The 25,479-nt window shown below is 41.4% G+C and overlaps 1 protein-coding gene across 1 annotated transcript in view; it reads right to left on the reverse strand.

The window, feature by feature from the left end:
* The window catches only part of LONP2 (lon peptidase 2, peroxisomal), a gene marked incomplete at both ends in the record, with an annotated part of 106,389 nt that extends 90,129 nt beyond the window's left edge, over positions 1 to 16,260 (reverse strand). The window contains 3 exon segments of the mRNA XM_080704656.1: positions 513 to 644; positions 4,591 to 4,825; positions 16,028 to 16,260. Coding sequence (XP_080560782.1) covers positions 513 to 644; positions 4,591 to 4,825; positions 16,028 to 16,260 — 600 coding nt within the window.
* Positions 16,261 to 25,479: the final 9,219 nt, after the last annotated feature.

The raw sequence follows: 25,479 nt of genomic DNA on the forward strand, positions 1-25,479 counted from the left end.
ACAGGTTCGAAGCCAGCCTCAGCTACTTAGTGAGGCTCTCAGAAAATTAGTGAGATACTGTTTCCAAATAAAATATAATATAGGTCTGGGAGTATAGCCCAGAGGTAGAAAGCCCCTGGGTTCCACTCCCAGTACTATCTACTACCAAAAAAAAAAAAAAAAAAAAAAAAAAAATCAATTTAAGCTGGGTGCAGTGGTACATGCCTATAACCCCAGTCCTGGGAAGGTTGAGGGAAAAGGATCACAAATTTGAGGCAAACCTGAGCAAATTAGAAAGACCCTGTCTCAAAATAAAAAATAAAATGGGCTACAGAATATAGCTCAATGGTAGAGGCACCCTTTGGATTCAACCCCCCCCACACACACATAAAAAAATCAATTTAATTGTAAAAGCACTTTAACCACTTCTTTGAGTCTCTAGTATTTCTTGCAAGTCAAAATTGAACTACTTATTATCTAGATCCAAATAAAAAGCGACACAGCAACTTTGTTTCAAGAAGTAAACACTGTACCTGGAGCTTCTCTTTGTTGCTTGTTCGGATAATTGAAGTCAGAATGTCTGGCAAAGCTTCCCTTGGAAGACTATCCAAAAGACGTCTTAATTTAGCAACTGCAGGGACAGACATATCCAACATTTCAACCAACTACAAAGAAAAAGAAAAAAGTCTTTTAATAAAAGCTGGTATTTTTAAATTAAAAGTCAGACTTCAATATAGGTTTAATGCCTGGGGCTCAGTATTTCTTTGTGAAAGATCACTGATTAATATAGTGCGGGCATTTACAGACCTTTCAGGAAAGGAAGAAATACTTTCAAAATACTAATCAGGGGCCGGGTATGACGGCACATGCTTGTTAAGAGGCTGAGACAGAACTGCAGGTTCGAAGTTAGCCTCAGCAACTCGGTGATGCTCTGAGCATCTCAATGAGGCTCTTAACAACTTATTGAGACCCAGAGGTAGAAGGCTCCTGGTTCCATCCCCAATACCACACACATACCAAAAAAAAAAAAAAAAAAAAAAAAATATATATATATATATATATATATATATATATATATAAAATAGCAAAAATGGCTAAAGAGTACTTGATATTAATTTTGGAAAAATTCATATCTATAACAAAATTGCAAGAATAGTATAATGAACTCCTCTTATATATCCGTCTCCAAGATTCACTAGTTCTTAACAGTCTGCTACATTTGCTTTCTCTCTCTGTATATATGCACACATACAATTATTATGGGAACACCGCAAGTATGTTGTACCTTTGTTCTCAAAAACAAGGAATTCTCTTACATAATCACAATGTGATTATTAAGATTCTGGAAATTTAACATAGCTGATGCTATTATGACAAATCATAATTTGATTTTTAGTATAACATTTGGATTAACTAAAATTTAACCACTGACTGATTTTTAGAAGGAAAAAGCCTTCAAGAATATAACCTTGAATATTGTCATTCAGATAGACAAAGATGTCCCTTTTCGTCTGGGAAAGTCAGGACTGCTCTCTCTCATCTCCTTTAAATATATTGTGGCTATCAGCCTCACTCAAGCTGGCCCTTGAATCACATGGGGGATGAGACAGTTCTGTGTAAGCGGAAGCATTACATGTCACTGAGAGACTTGCACATCTCCTTTTTCTGCCTCAATAATAAGAGGAGGGTGTCTTGAGATGAAACTCAAATCCATCTGGATCCAAGTGACTTACAGGCAGATTACTGATAACTACTAGTTTTAGGGGATGAAGCCTGAGCAAGAAATATTCACCCTTGTTGTTACGTAGCTGAAACTGTGTAGTTAACATAGCAAAACTTAGTTCATACTAATTTACAGATGGAGAACGAAACCCTCAGTCACCTCAAATCATATTTAAAATACCAATAATAACAAACTGCTCTAAAATCACTGTAATTTAGGGACCTACCCATTACCTGCCTAGAATCAAGGGAACTGAAGTATGATTATGATGAAGCTGTTCAGGTGAGAGAAGTAGACAATTAAGTTTGTAGACCCTTGCTCCTAGGAATTCATCCTAAGAAAATAAATTAAAACAGTTAAAGATCATTCCCAACACTTACCGAGTAGAAGCTATTTGCCAGACATAGTACACTACTTAGAGCGGGACAGTTAAAGAAGAAACAAATTCAATTTTGGTAGGGGAAACAGATCTATGAAATAAATATCAATATAACATGATAAGCATTACATTAAAAGATAAGCATAAAGGATGGAGAAACCACAAAGAAAGGAACACAGCATAGAATACACAGGAACACACAAATCACATCTGAAAATTCACAGAAAGAAGAGAACAGGAGGAAAAATCAACCATGAAATAACAAGATGTGAGGCTCTTTGATATTCAATGTGGCTAGGACTGTAGGTCTAAATGGAGAAAATGAGAGTTGAGGTAAGATAGATAGGCCTAAGTCAAGTTGCAAAGGGTAACATTATACTAAGAAATTTGAACTTCACACTATGGCCATTAAAGTCTTTACTTAAGGAAAAGGCATGCCCCCAATTTTTGGTTTTGTTTATTTTAAGAAAGGCTCAGTGAGCAGGATGGGTTAGAGACACAAGAAAGCGGGAAGAGAACAATTAGGAGGCTCATGAAGAGTCTGTTAATAAGATCTACAGAAACAGATGTCAAAGGGAATGAAAGAGAAGCACTCATTGGAAACTTTTTTTGTACTGGGGATTGAACCCGAGGCATTCTGCTTCTGAGCTGCACCAGCCCTTTCTATTTTTTTGTTGTGAAACCTTGAACCTGTGATCCTCCTGTCTCAGTCGCCCAAGTACTGGGATTACAGGCATGTGCCACCATGCCTGGCTTAGAAATAGTCAATAAGTCTAATAAGAGAAATATTATAATTAAGATATCCCAAGTCAGTGAAATTTATAAAGTACTTAACTAAAAGCATTTGGTATAAAAATTAGAGATGGATACTAAAACAAAACACAAAATTAGTATGGACCAAAATTAGAAGAAAATAAGAAATTAAATTAGGTATGTAGCAGTGATTTACTTATCTCTAAAAATTCATTTAATGTCATTGCAAAATGTTCACATGTTTAAATTATTTTTGTTGTTGTTTTTGGTGGTACTAGGGGGTGGAACCCAGAGGTTTTTCTACCTCTGGGCTATACTCCCAGACCTATTTTATACTGTAGTTGGAGACAGGGTCTCACTAAGTTGCTGAGAGCTTCACTAAGTAACTGAGACTGGCTTCGAATCTGTGCGATCCTCCTGTCTCAGCCTCCCAAGCGCAGGGATTACAAGTATGCGCCACCACGCCCGACCCTGTTTAAATGATGTCTGTAGATCCAAAATAGAAAGAAGTAAAGGCAAAGCAAAAGAAACGACAAAGCTGTGTTCAACAGAAGTAAAAAGAATCAAGGAGCCTCACTGAGGAAAGTGAAGAGAAATTCTAATTCTCCTTATTGCCTTCATTCCTAAATAGTACATGCACCTATTCCTGTTCTCACACTGAAGTTTCTTTCTTCAGAGCAAATTCTTTCCTTCAGTCCCCTCATAAGCTAAAGCTCCAAATTTTCTATTATTATGCACCACACTAGGAGTGTGACACTTTAAATAATACATCTGGTACAAACACCAAAGGCTGTGGATATCTACCCTACAAAGTTTTTACTGGTGTTTAAAATCAAGACCTTTAGCCACCTGGTCCTCTTAAATCCAGTTAGAGTAACTGGATTATGTCAACAGAAAAGTAAGAAACTGTATTTTATAATATTAAGGTTTGAAACAAGATGAGTTGGGAAGAATAGGTTTCTGTTCTACATAGTTAGCCAAAAAACTCAATTCCAGAATTAAGAAGCTCAATATGTAAGGCCTGCCTGACGCGTTCTTCTTTTCTAGTATTCTACTTGGTCAAGCTTTTACACGTCCGTGAAATCAGTCCACCCTGGGCTTAATCATCCACAGTTACTGACAGGCACCGTGTGACAAAGACTTCTGAAGCAATATAACTTCTAGAATTTGATGCCTAGATATCCTAGTGACAAATAGCTTCTGTATGATATTTTAATAGTAAATATTTAGGTTTAGTAACTATCTGATTTAGAGATACTAGAAGTTATTAAAAAATCACAGCTGGGTATGGTGGTACATACTTATAATCCCAGTACTTAGGAGGCCAAGAAAGGAGGATCCACAGGGTCACAGCCAGCCTCAGCAACCTAGGAGGCCCTCTGCAGCTGGGGATATAAAAGGTAGAATGTACTAGGGTTCAATCCAAGAAAGAAAGAAAGAATAGAAGGAAAAGAGGGAGGGAAGGAAAAGAGAGAAAGAAAGAAAGGAAAAAAAGAAAGAAAGAAAAAAGGAAAGGAAGGAAGGAGTAGAGAAAAAAGATAGATCTTTAGTAATATCTTTTGGAAAAACTTTAAAAGAATTGACTAATATGTTCTAGAGTGATTTAGTTACAACCCCAACTATAAAATATTATTAAATTAAATATTATTAAATTATTTAAAGGTATGCTACCCTAAAACCTCATATCTAATAGACTCACCATATCTAAGAACAGAAGGGGGTGTTTTGACTTGAAGGTAAAATAAAAACCACTTACTTGTACTGCATATTTGTAGAATTGTTCCGATAGCTCTCCTAGTTCCTCTCTAGTTTTGCAGGTGTTGGGAAATTCCTCAAGCCGGTCCAACTGTTCCACTTCAGCAACAGGATATGGTTTCTCTTTTAGGACCTGGACAATCTGAAACCGGCACAGGCCTGTAATCAGCAAAGTATAATGGGGCTTGGGCCAGTTACTGCCCACAACCTGAACCGCCAGCGCAGCCGTCCCAATCCTGAAAAACACACAAAACATGTATTACAAACATTTAATATGACACGTAAAAAGTGTCAGCGTAGCCAGGATGATGGCATGTACTTGTAATTCCAGTATTTAGGAGGCTGAGACAGGAGGATCGAAGGTTCACGGCCAGCCTCAGCTACTTAGTGAGGCCCTCTGCAACTCAGAGGCTCAGAGGGAGAATACCCCTGTGTTTTAATCCCCAGTACCACACACACCAAAAAAATTATCAGTAAAAAAGTAATTAAAGATGAACATCTATTTGGGTGCAGGGGCACATGCTTGTAATCCTAGTACTTAAGGTGATGAGACAGGAAGATTTGTGGGTTCAAAGCCAGGTCTGCAACCCTATTTCAAAATAAAAAGGGCTGAGGTGTAGCTCAGTGGTAGAATGCCCTTGGGTTCAATCCCCAGTACCATAAAAAGAAAGCCAGGTGTGGTGGCGCATGCTTGTAATCCCCATGCTTGGGAGGCTGAGACAGGAGGATCGCACAGGTTCAAAGCCAGCCTCAGCTACTTAGTGAGACCCTGTTTCCAAATAAAATATAAAATAGGTCTGGGAGTATAGCCTGGAGGTAGAAGCCTCTGGGTTCCACCCCCAGTACCACAAAATAAATAAATAAATAAATAAATAAATAGGAAGAAAAAGAAAAAGAAAGAAAAGGTAGATGGGTTTAAAGATATCTCTATTTAATTTTAATTTAGCTTCCAACATGTGGTTCGTTAAGACACCATCAGCTACGGGACAAAACATAATCTCAGTTTAACTGACTTCTCTTTTATAAAATAGGTAGAAACTTCCATATTTGGATTACTTACACCTTTTTTTTTTTTTTTTTCCTGGTACTGGAGAATGAACCCTGGAGCATTCTACCACTGAGCTACATCCCTAGTCCTTTCTTTCTTTCTTTCTTTCTTTCTTTCTTTCTTTCTTTCTTTCTTTCTTTCTTTCTTTCTTTTTTGGTGGTACTGGGGTTCGTGGAAGCCCTTCTACCTCCGGGCTACACTCCCAGACCTATTTTTTTACATTTTTATTTGGAAACAGGGTCTCCTAAGCCAGCGTGCATGGCTGGCTTCGAACCAGAGCGATCCTCCTGTCTCCTTCTCCCAAGCGCGGGGATTACAAGCGTGTGCCACCACACCCGGCCTCCTAGTCCTTTTTAATTTTTATTTTGAACCGAGGTCTTGCTAAGTTGCACAGGATACCCTCAAACCTGTGATCCTCCTGCTTCAGCCTCCCAAGTACTGGGAATATAGGTATGTGGCACTGCATCCACCTTAATTCCTCCCACCCCTTTCTCTAGTACAGAGGATTATTATAACCACACACCAGACATAGGCTAGGCCAGGGCATAAAAATAGAAGTGTAAACTGGGAGTGGTGGCACATGCCTGTAATCCCAGCAACCTGGAAGGCTGATGCAGGAAGATCACAAATTTGAAGCCACCCTGGGCAAGTCGGCAACACCTTCCCTCAAAATAAAATATAATAATAATGTTTTTAAAAGGCTAGGGATGTAACTCAGTGTAAGAGCACCCCTGGGTTCAATCCCCAGTACCAACAACAACAGCAAAAGCAACACATACAAACACACACGAGTAAAAGCAGTTGATAATTATATAGCTTAAAGCAATTGTGGCAATCAGAAATACCAGAATAAGCCAAGTGTGGTGGACCACAACTGTAATCCCAGTACTTGGGAGACTGAGACAGGAAGATGGCAGGTCATGGCCAGCCTCGGCTTAGTGAGGCTCTCCACAATTTAGTGAGACCCCGTTTCAAAATAAAGAATAAAAATTAGGGCTGGAGGTGTAGGTTGGAGGTAGAATGGCCCTGCGGTCCATCCCCAGTCTGTCAAAAAGAAAGAAAGAGAAAGAGAAAGAGAAAGAGAAAGAGAAAGAGAAAGAAAGAAAGGAGGAGAGGAAGGAAGGCTAGAATAAACATTAACATTGTTTTGTGTGTGTGGTACTGGGGTTCCTGGAAACCCTTCTACTTCTGGGCTACACTCCCAGACCTATTTTCTTATATTTTTATTTGGAAACAGGGTCTCTTAAGCCAGCGCGGCTGGCTTCAAACCTGTGTGATCCTCCTGTCTCCACCTCCCAAGTGTGGGGATTAAAGGCGTGCACCACCACACGCCCTGCTAAACATTAATATTTTAAGTAGACTTCAATATAAACAGCATAAACTAATATAAGAAATCTCTGTGCAATACTAGTTCTGTTACTAACATTAAAACCAGTAATCTTACATAATCAATCAATAAAACTTCTATACATCTACCTTATTACAAACTGGTACCACAATCTTGAAATACATACATACACACATACATACACACATACATACATACATAATTACACACACACACACACACACACACACACACACACACAGAAATACACAGAGTCTCAGGGAGACCCTGTTTCAAAAAAAAAATCAATAAAGAATAAAAAAAATAGGCTGGGAATGTTGCTCGGAGGTAGACTGTTCCTAAGTTCTATCGGGGGAAAAAAGCAAACGACAACAACAAAAACACATTTTCTCCCTTGAAATAGGAAAAGTGGTAATTTCAGAGAAAAAACTAAGATTAAAATGATTATAGCTCTGGTAAAATGGTAGTATTAGAATACTGTACCTGTTTATCTCAAACATACTGAATTGCATACAGTCTATGAACCAACCTACCTACCTTTCTGTCTTTCTTTCTTTCTTTCTTTTTGTGTGGTACTGGGGTTCCTGGAAACCCTTCTACCTCCGGGCTACTCTCTCAGACACTTATTTTTATATATTTATTTGGAAACAGGGTCTCTTACGCCAGCGTGTCTGGCTCCAGACCTGCGCGATCCTCTTGTCTCCACCTCCCAAGCGCAGGGATTACAAGCGTGCGCCGCCTCACCCAGCCAGTCTGTGGCTATTTCAATGGACTGGCTCATTTCTTTATAAATTACACATTCTGGAGAACACGCATAACCTTTGGCTTCCTGTGGCTCTCAGCTAAGTTTAAGCTATGTCCGCTGTTCTACATCACCTTTTGAGAATTGGGAAGATAACTGGGTGAAGAAAAAGAAAAATCACATACTTTCAAAACTTTAAGTGGCCTGGGGTGGTGGCGCACGCCACCATCTCAGCATTTGGGAGGCTGAGACAGGAGAATCAGATTCACAGCCAGCCTCAGCTACTACTTGGTGAGGCCCTTTGCAACTCAGTGAGACCCTGCCTCAAAATAAAAACAAGGCTGAGGGTATAGCTTGGAGGTAGAAATGTCCCTGGGTTACGTCCCCAGTACTGCAAAAAAAAAAACAAAAACAAAAACAAAAACAAAAAACCATGAAGTGACTTGTCGCTTATTATTTTGACTTATTTATGCTGTGGTTATTTTTTTCAGTCACTAATAAATACTAGGTAATATTTCCCATTTTCTGAAAACCAATACAGATTGCCTGAGAAAGCAATACCTAAATTGATTAGAGACCAACACAGACTATAATTCATTGCAGATAATATCCACCACTGTTTGCTCCATGCTGAAAGAGTTCACAGTTCTGTTTGTATATAGAAACATCCAACTGTCAACCAGATCTTCCCTAAGGGGTTTACAAGGTAGAACCAAGAAGAAACATGAGGCGGAGGAGGGAGAGAGAGGGAAAGAAGAAGTGGGGGGGCGCAAATCCAAACTTCCAGGTCTTCTAGGAGATAAATTTAATTACTTGGCCTCTGTCACTGATAAAAGGTGATACTGAAAATGAGTTGCCACCTGGGCGTGGTGGCATATACTTGTAATCCCAACATTTGGGAGGCTGAGACAGGAGGAGTGCAGATGAGGACAGCCTCAGCTACTTAGTGAGGCCCTTTTCAACTCAGTCAGAGCCTGTTTCCAAATAAAGAATAAAAAACAGGGCTGGGGGTGTCACACGGAGGTAGAATGCCCCTGGGTTTCATGCCCAGTACTGCACAAGAAAAAAAGTGTTTTTTTTTTTTTTAAAGAAAGCTAATAAAACACTTTTGCTAATAGTAAAAGGAAGATGCGCCAAACTGAAATGAAATTAAGCTGAATTTAAACTAATATGCCTTTCTCTCTAATGAGACAAAGGTTTTAAATGTTTTGATTTGTTTTTAAAGGTTTTGATTCACACTTAAAATCACATATAATGAACTAAAATATTTAAGGAAAAATGTGACCTCTGAAATTACAGATGGTCAGAAACAGTACCTGAAGATGTCTTAAGCAAAAGGCACTGTGAAAAAGACTGCATTTAGTGTAATTTTAGACAACTTATATTGTTTATTGGACTCCAGATTTTACATATAAAATAGGCAAATAACTGTGTGCATGTATGTCGCTGTCAACATGATTTACATTATGATGTGAGGTTATAATGTACCAATAAGAGCATATTAAAAATAGGTAAACAAAATATCTAATTCCTTTCTGATATACAAGTCTTTATATCAAGTTAGTCATCTTTCTAAATATCCTTGCTCTTCTATTAGAATATGTACATGATCAGTTATGACCCAAAGCGATACTTTGAATTTACAACAGATCCACGTTTATACAGCCAAATGAGCTGTATCCTTCCCTGTAGATAGCTCTGTAATTAATATACTCTCTGAGTGCTCTAACATTGTTGGGCTTCAAAGGACCACTGAGCCAGGCATGGCAGCGTACACTTATAATACCTTAACTTAGGTATTAGTACTAACACAGGAAGGAGGATTGCAGGTTCGAAGCCAGCTTCAGCAATTTAGTGAGGCCCTCAGCAACTTAGTGAGACCCTGTTTCAAAATAAAAGGACTGGGACTGTAGCTCAGAGGTAGAATACCCCTGGGTTCCACCCCTTGCATGACCAAAAAAAAAAAAAAAAAAGGAACTTTGAAATGAAACCTAACTGGATATCTGGATATACCTTCAGAGTTTATAAAATATAAAGTATTACAGTATTTAATCCATACAAGGTCTGACTATAGGAGTTCTACAAGTATTCAGAAACCATCAATTACCGTGTTGGAAGATAAGCTGTTGCTGAAAAAAAGCATTTTTTGAAGATGAAGATGCTAAGTAAATATCTAAACATCTAAAACAAGCATGTGTTCTTGCTGTTTGCTTCTATTTTAATGTAAAGCCCACCATTTTTCTTGGAATCCTCAGTCTTCAAGCCCTTTGTAATGATGCAAGCTCCGTTCTAGCTCATACTGAGACAATACAGGGCCTTAAACCTCTTCTGTGAAATCCCATATCTAAACGACCCACTTAGGAGATAACAATGCCACTAGCATGTAGGTTTAGCAGGCCTTACTTCCTGAATATTTCATTTTATACCCCCTTTTCCCCCTATGAGGCAAATCTCTTTTTTACAAATGAGTAACTAAGATTGCATAATGAGGAAAATAAGTTACATAATTACAAGAAAATAACATACATAGTTACAAGAATATTTGATAGCAATGGGGTTCCTGAATTAGATTTTATGACAAAACTTACTCTCTCCTCACACAGCAGACAATATGAACTTATACTATTAAGTATAGAAATAAATATTTACTAACATAGCTTTCCAAAAAGTGGATTCTAGGAAGTCATACTATGTTTACATCTCAATGACCCTTGATTAAGAAAACACTTAAAAGAAAAGCTTCACATTTCTGGGAAAGAGCCACTGAAACCCTTTTTTAGTTTTGTCTAACTTATACTACACTTATCTTCTTAAACAGTTGATAATTTTTGGAAAATTTTATCTTCATTAATAAGAATTTAAAAACAAGACAGGAGTCTATTTGAACATTCTCAAGGTCTATAAACTAAAAGAAGCTTCTGTTGCTTCTAGCAACTTTTGATTTTTACCCTTACTTAAAACTTTACTTCTGAATTTTAAAAATGCCACTGTAAGCCAGGAGTGGTGGCAACTCTTGTGATCCCAGTACTTGGGAGCTAAGCCAGGAAGATTGCAGATTTGTGGCCAGCCTCAGCTATTTAGGGAGACCCTCTGCAACTTAGTGAGACCCTGTTTCAAAAGTAAAAAATAAAAGCGGGGCGTGGTGGCACAAGCTTAGAATCCCAGCATTTGGGAGGCTGAGACAGGATGATCGCGGTTTATGGACAGCCTCAGGTACTTAATGAGGCCCTTTGCAACTAAGTGAGACCCTGTCTCAAAATAAAGAATAAAATATAGGTCTAGGGGTGTAGGGTGTAGCTCAGAGGTAGAATACCCTTGGGTTCCATCCCCAGTAACACACACACACACACACACACACACACACACACACACACAGAATAATAAGACTGGGGGTATAGCTTGGTGGCAGAATGCCCCTGGGTTCAATCCCCAGTTCTAAAAAAAAAAGAGGAAAAAGAAAAAAAAGGAAAAAGAAAAAAAAGAAGAAATGCCACTTGTAGACAGATCTTCCTTAAGAATAAATGAAAGCTGGGCATAGTGGCTCACGCTTGTAATCCCAGCATTCAGGAGGCTGAAACCAGAGGATCGCGGTTCTCGGACAGCCTCAGCTAGTTAGTGAGGCCCTCTGCAACTTAGTGAGACCCGGTTTCAAAATAAAGAATAAAAAATAGGGCAGGGGGTGTAGCTTGGAGGTCAAATGTCCCTAGGTTCCATCTCCAGACCCGAAAAGAAAAAAAGAAAAAAGAATAAATGAAGATTTAGGAAAAAAGTTGAACTATCTGTTACACATCTGCTAATATAAGAGTAAAAATTTAAAATACTATAAGGTGATAGTTCTTGAACACCTAAGAATACCAATAGATACAAAAGGAGTCACATAAGAACAAAATTTGATTCTAATTATGAAACTGTGCATTTGCTAGATATAAAATATTTATATTTGTTAGACAATACCAAAGAAACTAGCTCGGGGTCTCCAGATGAACGAGAAATCCAACCTAGTTAAGCAGGGATGGGCACTATGACAAAATGAAGCATGGACCCTGAAGAAAGTTGGAAGATTAGATGCCTATCTTGAAATACCTAAAAGGACACTGTGCAAGCAGTGCTAAATTATTTTATATTTTCACTACAAAAACAATGGGTCACTCAGGAGTCACTAAAACTGCAGTTCAGTTAAGCAAAGAAACACAGTGTGTCCTGAGGTGGCATGGGAGCCAAGTTCTACACTGCAGGGATAATACAAAGCTTTTTTATTATTAAAAAATTTATTTTATTAAAGAAAGCTCTTTCTTTACAAAGGCTCCTGTCAGGCCACACGCTTCACACTAACATGCAGAAAGGCTGTGCTGCTCAAAATGGCAAGGGCAGGGGTAAAGGGGAGGTAACACCCGTGTGGCAAGAAACCCTGGGGGCAAATTACTCCTGCTGCTCCCCAGAGACTGAGCAGTCACCTGGGTGGTGCAAAGGAAAGGAGGCAGGAGCAAAGTCCTTCACTTCCCTGGGTGCTGGACCACCTGGAAAAGCAGGTACCTGGGAAAGGGCAGATCTATGCACAGAAACAGACTCGCGCTACAGATAACTCAATACTTATATGAGTAAAGCTTTTTTAGAGTGGTTTGATAGCTACGCTACAGAAAAAAGCTATCAGAATGTATTACCAAGTAGCAAACAGTATTTCTAGACTAGATGATCTGGTAGATTTTTATAATGCTGCAAGTCCATTGGCTGTTTGTTTGTGGCCACTAGGAATTGAACTCAGGGATATTCTACCTCCAAGTTATACCCCCAATCCTATTTTATTATTTTATTTTGGAACAGGATCTTGCTAGGTTGATCAGAGAATTACTATTTGCTGAGGCTGTCTGTCCTCAAACCTGTGATCCTCCTGTCTCAGCCTCCCAAGTACTAGGATTATAGGAATGCGCCACCACTCATGGCTAGACTTATTATTATTATTTTTTTTTTGGTACTCAAGATGGAACCCAGAGGCATTCTATCTCCAAGTGACACCCCCAGCCCTATTTTTTTTTTTTTATTCTTTATTTTGAAACAAGGTCTCACTGAGCTGCAAAGGCCCTCACTAAATAGCTGAGACTGTCCACAAACTGCGATCCTCCTGTCTCAGTCTCCCAAATGCTGGGATTACAAATGTGCACCACTACACAGGCCCGGCTAGACTTTTTAATAACTAAAATTTAATATTACAAGTCACCTAAAACAAAAGCAATATATCAATATCAAGCATCGGATTATATATTATCTGAGTATTAGTGATCGTAGTGATAACTTCTAGGCTGAATTTAGTTAAAGTTGTTGTGGAGGGATTTACATGAAAAAGCCCTCCAAAACTTCACACACACAAAATACCAACAAATCATCACTCAGACATAAAGTATGGCCAGTCACTGTGGTGCATGCCTATAATTCCAGCATTTGGGAGACTGAGGCAGAAGGCAGGCAGGACTAGCAAGAGGACGGCAAACTAGCAAGGCGCTGTTTCAAAATAAAAATTTTAAACTGGGTGTGGCGACACAAATTTGCAATCCCAGTACTTGGGAGGCAGAGACGGGAAGATCACAGGTTCACAGCCAGCGTCACCTACTTAGTGGGGCCACCCACAATTTAGTGAGACCCTGTTTCAAAAATAAAGAATAAGTCGGGCGTGGTGGCGCACGCTTGTAATCCCAGCCTTTGGGAGGCTGAGACTGGAGGATTGTCGTTCGCGGACAGCCTCAGCTACTTAGTGAGGCCCTTTGCAACTTAGTGAGACCCTGTTTTGGAATAAAGAATAAAAAATAGGGCAGGGGGTGTAGCTTGATGGTCAAATGCCCCTGGGTTCCATCTCCAGACCTGCCAAAAAAAAAAAAAAAGAAAAGAAAAAATAGGGTGGGGATATAGCTCAGAGGTAAAATGCCCCTGGGCTCAATCCCCAGTGCCAATAAAATAAAATAAAATATGACCAACTCTTTTTAAAATTCAGTGTATCCATGGGTAATCAATACATATATACAGAAGAAATATGACAGAAAAATCAAATTATGAACAATCTTGCCTCAACAGGTAATTAAGTGCCTGGGCACAAAAGGCAAAAAAAAAAAAAAAAAAAGGAATAAACAGAGGTTAAGGAGTGGGGTCATAAGTAGAAAATATCAGCATGCAATACAATTTGTCAAACACTACGAAACTTGAAAACTATCCAGTTCCACTCAAGGAACAACTACAGCTGATTAGATAGAGCCAAGTATTTTCCATGCTTGAAAACAGCAAGGCTTTTAAATATTAACTAATCCTGAGTTGTTGTAGTGGTTTATGTTTTGTCTTGTTTTTGTTGTTTTAAGGAAGTATCAGACATCTTTTGAGAATGTGAGAAAAAAGTGTGGCCTCTCAACAAAACAATGTATACAGTCCAAAGATTTTGGGTAAAAAAAAAAAAAAAAAAAAAAAGGCATTTTAACCCTCTCAAAATCTACTCAGTCAAGTATACTTTGCAGTACTGGGGATTGTCAGGAACCCTTAATTTGAAAATGAGGAATAAACACAGGGAAAAGATGATCTCCAAACTAGGAGAAAAACCCAAAAACAAAAAACCCTGAATTCAGTTAAAGATAAGAGGCAGGAATTTGGAAGGTGAGTTTGAAGATAAAATCTGGTGTGGTGAGAGCATACTGTATACCAACACCATCCGATAAAAATATGTGAGCCACACATGTGATTCTAGTAGACTCATAATATAGTAAAAACAGGTAAAATGTTAACATTTTATTTAACCCCAAATAGTCAAAATCATGCCATTCAACATTTAATCTACATAACATTTTTAAAACCAACAAAACATTATGCTAAGACTTTTCAAATCCAGTATGTACTGTACATTTACGGCATTAGATGAGTGACTAACCCCGCTGCTCTACCTGGGTCGGAGGGGCTTTCTGGGACCTAGGACTTTTGGTGAATGGAAACCATGCAATCCTAGCATCTCAATTTGGACCAGTCATATGTCAAGTACTCCAGAGCCACAAACACTGTATAGTACTGGACACCAGAGCTATCCATCATTCAGTGGTGCAAGACAGCCTACACATTTTATTTAATTTACTCTCCATAACTACCTACGAGATTGATGTTGTTAGTTTACAAATTAGAGATAAAGAAATAGACATAGCTGGGCATGGTGGTGCACACCTGTATCCCCAGTACTTGAGAGTCTGTGACAGGAGGATCGGAGATTTAAGGCCAGCCTCAGAAATTTAGTGAGACCTTGTTTCAAAAAAAAAAAAAAAAAAAAAAGGGTTAGGGATTGTAGCTCATCCAAAGTCACACACCTCGGGCCATGATGCGGGTCAATCTAGTGTTAGACCTGGGAAGTCTAAGAAGAATATTAAGATTTGGGAGGAGCAAAGGTGAGAATCTAGGAAGAAAGGAAGACAAAGGGAAATGAGAACAGAAAAGAGCCCCTTATCCCCCATTTTTTTTTGTACTGGCGATTGAACCCAGGGGCATTCTAACCTTCAGCTACACCCCAGCCCTATTTCTGTATTCTTTATTTTGAAATAGGGCCTAAGTACCTGAGGCTGGCAAAGAACCTGTGATCCTCCTGTCTAAGCCTCCCAAGTACTGGGAGTACAGGCATGCACCACTACGCCTGGCAATTTTTTAAATTTGTTTTGAAACAGTCTCACTAAGTGGCTGAGTGCTTTGTTAAATTGCTGACGCTGGCCTTGAACCTGCGATCCTCCTGTGTTAACCTCCCGCTTACGTGCGCCACCAAGTCCGGCTAGAAAGCCCTTTTAAGAATGGGGGGAAAAACACTGGGGGAGAAGGGAAAGGGTGGTACTGAGTGCACAAGAAAAGCGCCCAAAGTTAACGACAGGGTGGTGTATTTTAGAAACAGGGTAGGGAAAACCTGTGGAGTACAGAGTGTCACCGAGAGTAAACAGGATAGGAAGGAGGGAGGGAGGGGGAAGAGAAGGAAAAGAAAAAGTTAGAAAGGAAGGGGGATTGCTAGGACGAAAGATGGGAAGGCAAGAAAGCGACCCAGGAAAAAGGAGGGGCCTGGAAAGTTCGAGCTCCGGCCTGGGACACTGCAGGGGAGCGGGGCTCAAATCAAACAGTCAACAATGGCAGGTAATTAATAGCACACGGAGTTTCGACTCGGTGTCAGGCACCACTTTACGAACTGTCTTACTAACGGGCACCGGCAGCGTCGGCCGTTCCCATCCTCCCGTGCGGGCGCCGGAGGCTGAGCCGAGCCGCCAAGGGCGCCCCAGAGCGGCTGGCCTGCCCGGCCGCCGGCCTACCTGTGCAGCGGCGGCAGGTCCTGCGCGTCGCTCGCGGGGTCGGGCGTGTTGGGGATGACGCCCAGGATAGTGCTCTGCAGCGACGTGCCCTTGAGCAGGCGGCTCCGGACCAGCTGCAGGTTGCGGGCCGTGTCCACGCTCGTGCGCATCGTGGAGCCGGGCAGCAGCACGCCCTCGTGGGTCAGCAGCAGTGGGAGGCGGCTGGGGATCTGGATGGGGCTCACCGACGACATGGCGACCAACAGCACTGAGAGCTGTCAGAAGGAGCAGGGCAGCAGCTCGGAACGTCCTGCTCCACAGCCGCAGGACCCGCGGCCTCTTCCGGCCCCCTCCAGCCCGCCCCCTCCGGGCCCCAACCCCGCCTTTCCGGCCCCGCCCTCCAGCCCGCCCCCGCCCAAACCTCGCCTTTTCCTGCCCCGCACTCCGGCCCGCCCCCTCCGGACCCAACCGCCTCCTCTTCCGACCCCGCGCTCCGCCCCGCCCCTCAGCCCAAACCCCGCCCTTTCCGAGCAGCCCTCCGGCCCAAACCCCGCCCCTTCCGGCCCTCCCTCCGGCCCAAACCCCGCCTCTTCCGGCCCGGCGCGCCTGCCGGCCTCCAGGCGCAACTGCTTCCCCTTGGCTCTACCTACTAGCAGCCTAGGCGTCGGCCTCCTGTCATTTTGAAGCATAGATCTCAAGAAAATCGGCCTGCGAACTTGGCCTCCTCCCAGCCTCGCTTGGCGTGCGTTGAGGATGGTCGTGTTTGAATCGTGTGCATTAGAAACGCCTTTAACTTTTTATGTGAATAGATTTTAGATTTACAAAAAGGTTGCAAAAAGGGTTTCCATATACCATTCACGCATCCCTGTCACATAATCATAGTACATTATCAAAACCAATCAGCATGATGCTACCCAATCCACAGATTTTATCCAAACTTTGCTAGTTTTCTTGCTGTAGTCCTTAACTGGATCTGATCCAGGAGCCAATCCAGAGTCCCACTCTTCACTTTGTCACGACAGCCCCTAGATCCTCTTCAATTTGTGGCAATGCCTCAGTCTTAGCTCCATTTTACTTTGTCTTTTAAAACTATGACGCCGTTAAAGGATATCAGGAAATTTGTACAAGTCTCAAAGTTTGGCGTTACCTCATGTTCTTCATGCTTCGATGGCATGCATTTGGGGCTCAAATATCATTCAAATGAGACTGTGGCCTAGTGGTTGGTACATGAGAGTTATGAGTGGCACTTCAGTCTCGACTATTTGATGAAGGTGACATCTGCCAGGTTGTCTGCACTATGAGTTACTATTTTTCTCTTTGTAATTAGTGTTTTGTAGAGAGATAACTCTACGTATATTCATTGGAATTCTTTAAGAAAAGGCTGTCCGACCTCTTTCCCATTTATTTACTTAATTATTTAAGTATGAACTCAAGGGTATTTTTGTGGGTTGTAATCAAATATTTTTTTTCTTGAGGTTTTTTTTTTTTTTGCCATTTGGAGCTCTTTATGTTGGGATTCAATTTGGGTTTTGCCCTAGGTTGTAGGGGGAACTTTGTATCCAAATATGAAGTGCAGCAATGATCTCAGAATCCAGGATTGAACTGAAAGCCTTTTCAAACCAATGGGCGTTTGTTGAATGACTGCACAGTACTGAGTCCTGAGCTAATTGCAGAGGGGTAGGGAGGGTAATACAAAACATGTTCCCAACCTCAAGCGTATCTTAGTCAGGTGACAGGTCCATAGACAGCTGAGTCTAATGCAGGGCAGGCAGAACTGTACATTTATCACAGATTGGAGAAAGGATACGGTAGTGTTACAGTTAAAGATGTTACAGTTTAAGGGATGACGTTACATGAAAGATGAATCTTACTGTTTGGGGAAACTGTTCCCAGGGACCCCCGTAGCCCCATGGAAGCAATTTCCCTCAAACAAAAATCGCAGGTTCTTACCCTGAGCTAAGAATAAATATGCAATAGCCCAGACTCTGGCTGAAGATTTTAAGGAGTTTATTAAAAGGATAGAAATACAGAAGACAGTCACAGCCCCATGCCATTCAGGAGTGGTGTGTGTGTGTGTGTGTGGGGGGGGTTTGAACGAATCCAGCGAAATACAAAACACAGAACAGACTTGTTATACACATGACATCCTCCATCTTGTTCCACGTAACTCTGACGTACTAAGTCCCTGTAAAGTTCCTCTCCTTACTTTTCCTGCCGAACTCTTAGTTTGCCCCCAGGAACTCTTAGTTTACACCCAGGTTTCTCCTTTCCCAAAGGTCAACCCCCTCGTCCCATCCTGTTACCTCAAATCACTTATTATGTAAACCTGTCTTTAGAATGAGAAAGTCCTAGCTCCCCTCTCCTATCGACTTGCTAATTACCTTTAGCTAGGTTAATTTACATTAGAAAAGTTGCCTGCTTCTTGGCAGAAACCAAGACCTTTCACAGATCTGCCCCTCACCCAATTTTTGAAATATATTTATTAATAATCAGAGCTTTCTCAAATCTTCATAGGCCATTCCCAAAACTGGTACAGGTAGAGCTACTAGGTATGTTGAAAGAGACACAAATGCAGAAACTTGGAAGCTTCTACACTAAGCTTCTTTCTCTGGAGCGACTCCACTTTCTTTCACTCATACATCAAACACTATATTACTTAATTTTTTTCTACTGGGGATTGAATACAGGGCATTCTACCTCCAAGCTACACCCAAGCCCTTTTGTACCAGTATTAAGAATGGCTTAGGAAGATTTGAGAAAGCTCTGACTATTAATAGATATAGTTCAAAAATAATTGTGTCAAAATGGCAGACCTGGGGAAAGGAGAACTTGGTCTTGGTTTCGGTCAGGAAGAAAACAGCTATTGAAACTTAGATTGACTTAGCTAAAAGTAATTAGCAAGTCCATAGGAAAGGGGAGCTAGGACTTTCTCTTTCTAAAGGCAGATCTACATACTAACCTAGCTAGGATGGGAGGAGGGGATTGACCTTTGTGAAAGACACCTTGGCTGGGGGTCTTTCACCTTACAGGGACGTTTACTACATCAGAATTACATAAACAAGATGGAGGTCATGGGTATAAAAGGTCTGGTCCATGTGTTGTTTCTTTGGTGGGGCATTCACTCGAAACCCCCCCCCCCCATGCATGGGATTGTAACTATCTTCTGTATTTCTATCTTTTTAATAAACTTCTTTAAATCTTCTGCAAGAGTCTGGGCTATTATATACTTATCCTTAGCTCAGGACAAGAACCCACAGTTTTTCTGTTTTTGTGTTTTGTTGTAGTTTGAGGGAAATTGGGCCCGGGACCTGAACAGGGGTCCCCAAGGACATATTCTCAAATCATAACATCAGCTTCAAAACCGTAACAGTTTTGGTTTTTTGTGGTACTTGGGATTGAACCCAGAGACATTCTACCTCTGAGCTATACTCCTACCCCTATATTTTATTCTTTATTTTTAAACAAGATCTCTCTAAGTTGTGGAGGGCCTCACTAAGTAGCTGAGGCTGGCCTTGAACCTGCAATCCTCCTGTCTCACATTTGTTTTTGAAAGAAGGTTTTGCTAGGTTGCTGAGACTCTCATGACATTGCTGAGGCTGTCCTCAAACCTGTGATCCTCCTGTTTCAGCCTCCTAAGTACAGGGTTTACAGGTATATGCCACCACACCTAGCTTAATATTTGTCTTAATATTAATTCACAAAAATATTTTTGAACACTTACTATGTAGTAGATACTATTCTCAGTGTTGAGGGATATATCAGGAATCAAGACATAAGTTTCCTCTCTTCATGGAACTGACATGCTAAAGGAGAAAAAAAATAAGCAAGAAAATGAATAAGCAAAATATTCCTGGACAGTGCTAAGTCCTTTAGATGGTCAGAGATGCCCTCCCTGAAGAGATGATGTTTGGACTGAGCATTGCACTGAGAGAGGAGCATTGCAAAGACCAGGGTTTGAGACTCAGGACCTTTTCCAGGCAGAAGCAGTAGCAGCTGCAAAAAGATGCTGCAGCTGAAAACAAATGTACCGTGTTCAAGGAACCGCTTTAGAATATCCTGAGCTAAGGGCTTTGTGGCACCCAATAAGATGGTAAGGTGGTGGGGTCAGATTGTGGAAGGCTCTGTAGGCTGTGGAAAAGAATTCAAATTTTTCTCTAAGCCTGATGGAAGCCACTGGGAGTTTCAAGCTGAGAAATAACACTGGGTGGATTATATTTTCAAAAGGCCATTGTGGTTTCTGTGTGGAGAATAGAAGGTAAAAGGATTTTTGTGTGTGTGTGTGGTACACCAGGGGCTCTTCTACCTCTGGGCTATACTCCAGATCTATTTTATATTCTATTTGGAAACAGGGTCTCACTAAGTTGCTGAGAGCCTCACTAAGTAACTGAGGCTGGCTTCAAACCTGCATGATCCTCCTGTCTCAGCCTCCCAAGCGCTGGGATTATAAGCGTGTGCCACCATGCCCGGCTCAAGATATAAAGATTTAAGATCAGAAGTAGGGAGGTCACTTAGGAGGTGTTACAGCTGCCCAGGGAAAAGGTGACAATGACTTAGATTGGAAGCTGGTAAAGTCAAGTTATGTTTGAATGTAGCTTCAACAGAATATGCTGGTGGACTGGACATGAAGAATGAAGGAAAAACAGTTTTCAAGGAGAGATCCTAGGTGTAGGCCTGAGCCACTAGATCATGGAGAGAAGTCCAACTGAGAGCTGACCATCCTGGGCATGATCCATAGGTTCTGGATTATTTCCCTGGACATGTGCCAAGTTCCCTCCCCTGCAACAGACTGATATATGAAGCACGCATGGCCCAAGGCCACAAGTGTTCATCAAGACCCTTTTCATCCAGGGTCTCACCAAGGAGGAAGGGGTTCCCCATGTTTACCAGTGAACTTCAAGGTTCTGGGGATGTAACTCAGTGAGAGAGTGCTTGCCTAGGATGCTGAGGGCTGGGTTTAATCTTCAGATGGCCTTGTGAACCTTGGCACTAACATAGATCATGATGTGGTGTTGGGATTTAGCTATGTAAATAGATTTTTATGTCATCAACAGTATATTCTCCATGATCATAAATTAGGTCAAAGAATTTGGTCCCATATTCGTTTACCCTTGATTTTATTTTCAGAGGGACATTGGTCTTCCACCAGCAGATGAATCATAATACTTGGTCATGACATATCTTCATGGTTCATGCACATAAATATGTGTATCTACTTTATCATCTCTGTGTGCATCTATCTATTAATCATCTATTGCCTACTTATCTATATATTTATTAATAATAATATAATAAGCATCTGTAAACCCATAACCAACATACCAGCTTGGACCATGACAATCATGTCCATCTCTCAGTTTTCACATTATCTCATTTCCTGACTTTTTCTACCTAATTTTTAACCTAAATCTTTTCCCATAAATATCTTGCTATACTTTAAAGATAGTTTTAAAGCCATGCCTTTATATCCACAGGGCATTGGTTCCAGTCATGACCCCCCAAAAAACAGATACCAAAATCTGTTAATGTTTAAATCCCTTACATAAAATGACACTGTATTTTCATATAATTTATGCACATCATCCTGTACATCTTAAATTGAGCTCTAGATTATTTATAATACCTAATACAATGTAAATGATTTGTAAGTAGCTGCTATACTGTATCTTTTGGGCAATAATGACAAGGGAAAATCTATACATATTCAGTACAGATGCAATGTTTTATTGAATATTTTTGATCTATGGTAGGTTGAATCCATGGGTATGGAGGTCAACAGTATTTATTTTATATGAAGTCCTAAAAATTACCTAGCATTTTGTTTTTGTTATCCAAAGTATAACATAATATTTTGGGATACTTTTTACTTATTCCGTTTAGGTAGGTTACTGTCAGTAGGTGACTTGGTCTCACATTCTGTGGGATCACACCCTTTGTTCCTAGTTTCATTGCTTATTGACAGATGAAACCCCAAGAAGGAGATGTGACTGGCTTGTGCATGTGCAGCCAAGGCGGAGCTGGGGCCCAGCGCTCCTGTCTCTTGGCCTCGTCGTCCATCCCCTGCCTGGAAGCCTTTCTTTAGGAAGCTAGATGTGAAAGATCCATCTCTTCTTGAGCACCTAGTTCAGTGCTCTCTCAGGACAGTATTGATGAAATCTGAAACCAATACTATTTTGTTTTTTCCAAGCAAACTTATGCTTTCAAAGACAGCCTGTGGGGGCAGCGGAAGAGGAGCCTGAGACGCCAGGGAGAGGGGATGTGCTCCCTCAGGGGAAGTACGACCCTGCCTGGAGAACCATGATTCCCTTCAGTCCCAAGCCAAAGTGAGTCCTGACAGGGAGGGAGGCCAGGAGCCAGCAGGCGATGCTACTCAACCTCATATTCTGAACCTGCCCAAGGTCACATAGCTGTGTCCCTGCACAGTCATGTCACCCACCATGGTCAACACCTGCAGAGCAGCCGCAGGCACAGTGGGGAGGCATGGCCCGTCATCACCAGGTGGGTCTGAGGAGGCCCCCAGAAGGGACAAAGGCCACAACTTGGCTCTGGCGTTCTTTCCTTCATTCCTTCCTTCCTTCCTTCCTTCCCTCTTTCTTTCTTTCTTTCTTCTTCTTTTTTTTTTTTTTTTTTTTTTTTTTTTTTACTTATTCCACAGAAAGGAATTGCAGGGATGTGTCAGAAACACAGAGATTTATTCCTGAAAGTAAGAAGATTTGTGCAGGGAAGCGAGCACTGGAGCAGGACACACACCCTGGAGGGGAGGGCTAGTGTCAAGAGCGACATGTGCTTTGGGGTCTTAGGCGTCTTCCTCTTTTTTTCTCTCTCTTCTTGGTACTGAGGATTGAACCCAGGGGTGCTTTGTCTCTGACATACACTTTCAGACCTTTTTTATTTTTGTTTTAAAACAGGGTCTCACTAGGTTGTCAAGAGTTTTGCTAAATTGGTGAGGCCGGCTGCGAACCTGCGATCCTCCTGTCTCAGCCTCTCAAGTACTAGACATCTTCTTCTTTTTGAACCCAAGGGTGTTCTACTTCTGAGCTACATCCCCAGCCCTTTTTAAGATGTTTTATTTTGAAACAGGATCTTACTAAGTTACTGTACACTGGCCAGCCTCCCAAGTGCTAGGATTATAGGCATGTTCCACCATGCCCCGCTTCAGTCTTTTTTATTTAAAGGAAACTTAGTAAAGGGTGAACATGAGAAGCTTGGCAGGGGCAGCAGCCTAAGGAGCTTGATTCCTTTGAACATGGAGCACAGAACGGGTCACACTGACCTGGGCTTTTCTCTCAGAAGTGTGTGTGTGTGTGTGTGTTACTGGGGATTGAGCCTAGGAGCATTCTACCTCTGAGTTACACCCCCAGCCCTACTTTATTTTTGTTTTGAAACAGAGTCTCACTAGGCTGATAAAAGTCTCACTACGTGCTGAGGCTGTCCTCAAACCTGCAATCCTTCTGTCACAGCCTCCCAAGTACTGGAATTATAATCATGCACTAACACGCTCAGCTCTCAGAATTTTTAGCTTAATATTATGTAGTTAATAGATAGTGCTTGGACTGTATCCATATCATGAATTTTTAACATTATCTTTCTCAAAGCTTCATTTAATCTGTCTACAAATACATTTTGTAAAGTAACTCACAATATCTATAGGCATTAACTAACTGGACTTCACAGTACTCTAAGATTTATTGGATCTTGTAAGAATTCAGGCCTAGTGCTGGGTATGGTAGCACATGTTTGTAATCCCAATATTTGGGAGGCTAAGACAGGAGGGTTGCAGGTTTGAGGTCTGTTTCAAAACAACAACAAAAATGATGAAAAGGGCTGGGGTATAGCTCAGAGGTACAGTCCTCAGTACAAAAACAAAAACAAAAAAGAAAAATATATTTCAGGCCTGGAGGAAACCAAATCTGAGTGAGAAGGGGAGTGTTTGTGGACTTTGTAAATTTAAAGCTACAGTCCCTCTTTTCTTAATTGTCTCCTCTCTACCTATCCTTTTTCCTTCTATTGTACCTTATCATCACCTCTGTTCATCCATCCATTTATTCACTCATTCAACAAGGGTTGTTGAGCACCTACATGTGCCAGGCACTGTGCTGGGCCATAGAACAGTAGCCAAGTAGTGAGACAGACCTGACGTGGCCATGATGTGGGGCAGAGAGACCAGGAGCAAGTAAACCCACAAGTAGATGTGTGATCCCACGCTGCTCTTTGGAGATGCTACGAAGAGGTGTCGGTGCTGAGGGAAGGTAGAACAGTGAGCGCTTGCTGGGCTCTGAGGGCTGTGAGCTGGGACCTGGAGGATGAACAAGAACTTCCTGGACAAGCGCAGGGGAGAATGGTCTGGGCAGGGGAGCGGCATGTGCCAAGCTTGTCTTGAGGCGGGAGGAACACAGCATGATGCGCTACCACATCTCTTGCAGATCTTGAGAAAGCTTGACCGGGGATCCCCCATGAAGAACGTCTAGCATTCCTTTCTTCATAAAATTATTTTAGGATTATTTGGATTAATATGTATAATTGGAATTTTATGTATAAACATTATAACTAAAACTGATGTGCAGCGGCTTGTGAGAGACTCAGACAGCAAAGATCTTTCCCGAGGATAAAGTTATTGGGCCAAACAATAAGTTCAAACTGACCTTAGTTAGAGCCACTGTATACGATTAAGTTCGAGTCAGCCTTGTGAAGTGAGACAAAACATACTATGTCCGGCACCTTACCCTAAACTTTATAGAAAATAATAATTTTTATTGTCCTTGGCAATCCTGCTTGCATGACTTTGCTCTTGCTTTTCTGCCAAAAAATAAAGTATAAAAACTGTAACAAATCCTGAATAAAATGGAGAAAGATGGAGAAAGACTTGATCTCGTGTGTCATTCTTCTCTCGTCGGCCTCGGTTTCCCCCTCATCAACACACAAACGCTGACTCTGCTTGGGCTGGACCCTGGCAATGATGTGCACAGGACTGAGGAGGGGCCAGTGTCGCTGTTGTGCCATGTGAGGTGACTGACGGGGGAGATGAGCCCTAGAGGCAGGCAGATTGCCAGAGCATCGTGTGGTCCCCACGGGCCGCACTGTGAGGCTGGTCTTCATTCTGAGAGTAGAGGGGGGGGCACAGGGAGGGCTAAACACCCCATGATGTTGACCTTAGATTTAAAATGGAAGAAATTCAATGCACTGTCCTCCACCAGATCACAGTTTAACATAACCATCCCCAGTTGCTTTCTGACTCTGTACAGCCTGCTTTCAGGGGCCTCAGCAGAACTGCACTCCTAGGCTTGCTGGTGCTCAGCATTTACGGACAGGCCTTTAATATTCTTCTAGTCGGACTCCTCAGCATTTCATCACCAAGAGTCCCATTTGTATTTATGATTTTCTTTTCTCTCTGACATATTTTCTACTAACTTATCTACCCACATACTACATTTGTTTTCTCATTTCTAAAATCCAAGATTCTATCAATTCTAGCTACA

This window comes from Muscardinus avellanarius (genome assembly GCF_963383645.1).
Source record: "Muscardinus avellanarius genome assembly, chromosome: 10".
NCBI lineage: Eukaryota > Metazoa > Chordata > Mammalia > Rodentia > Gliridae > Muscardinus > Muscardinus avellanarius.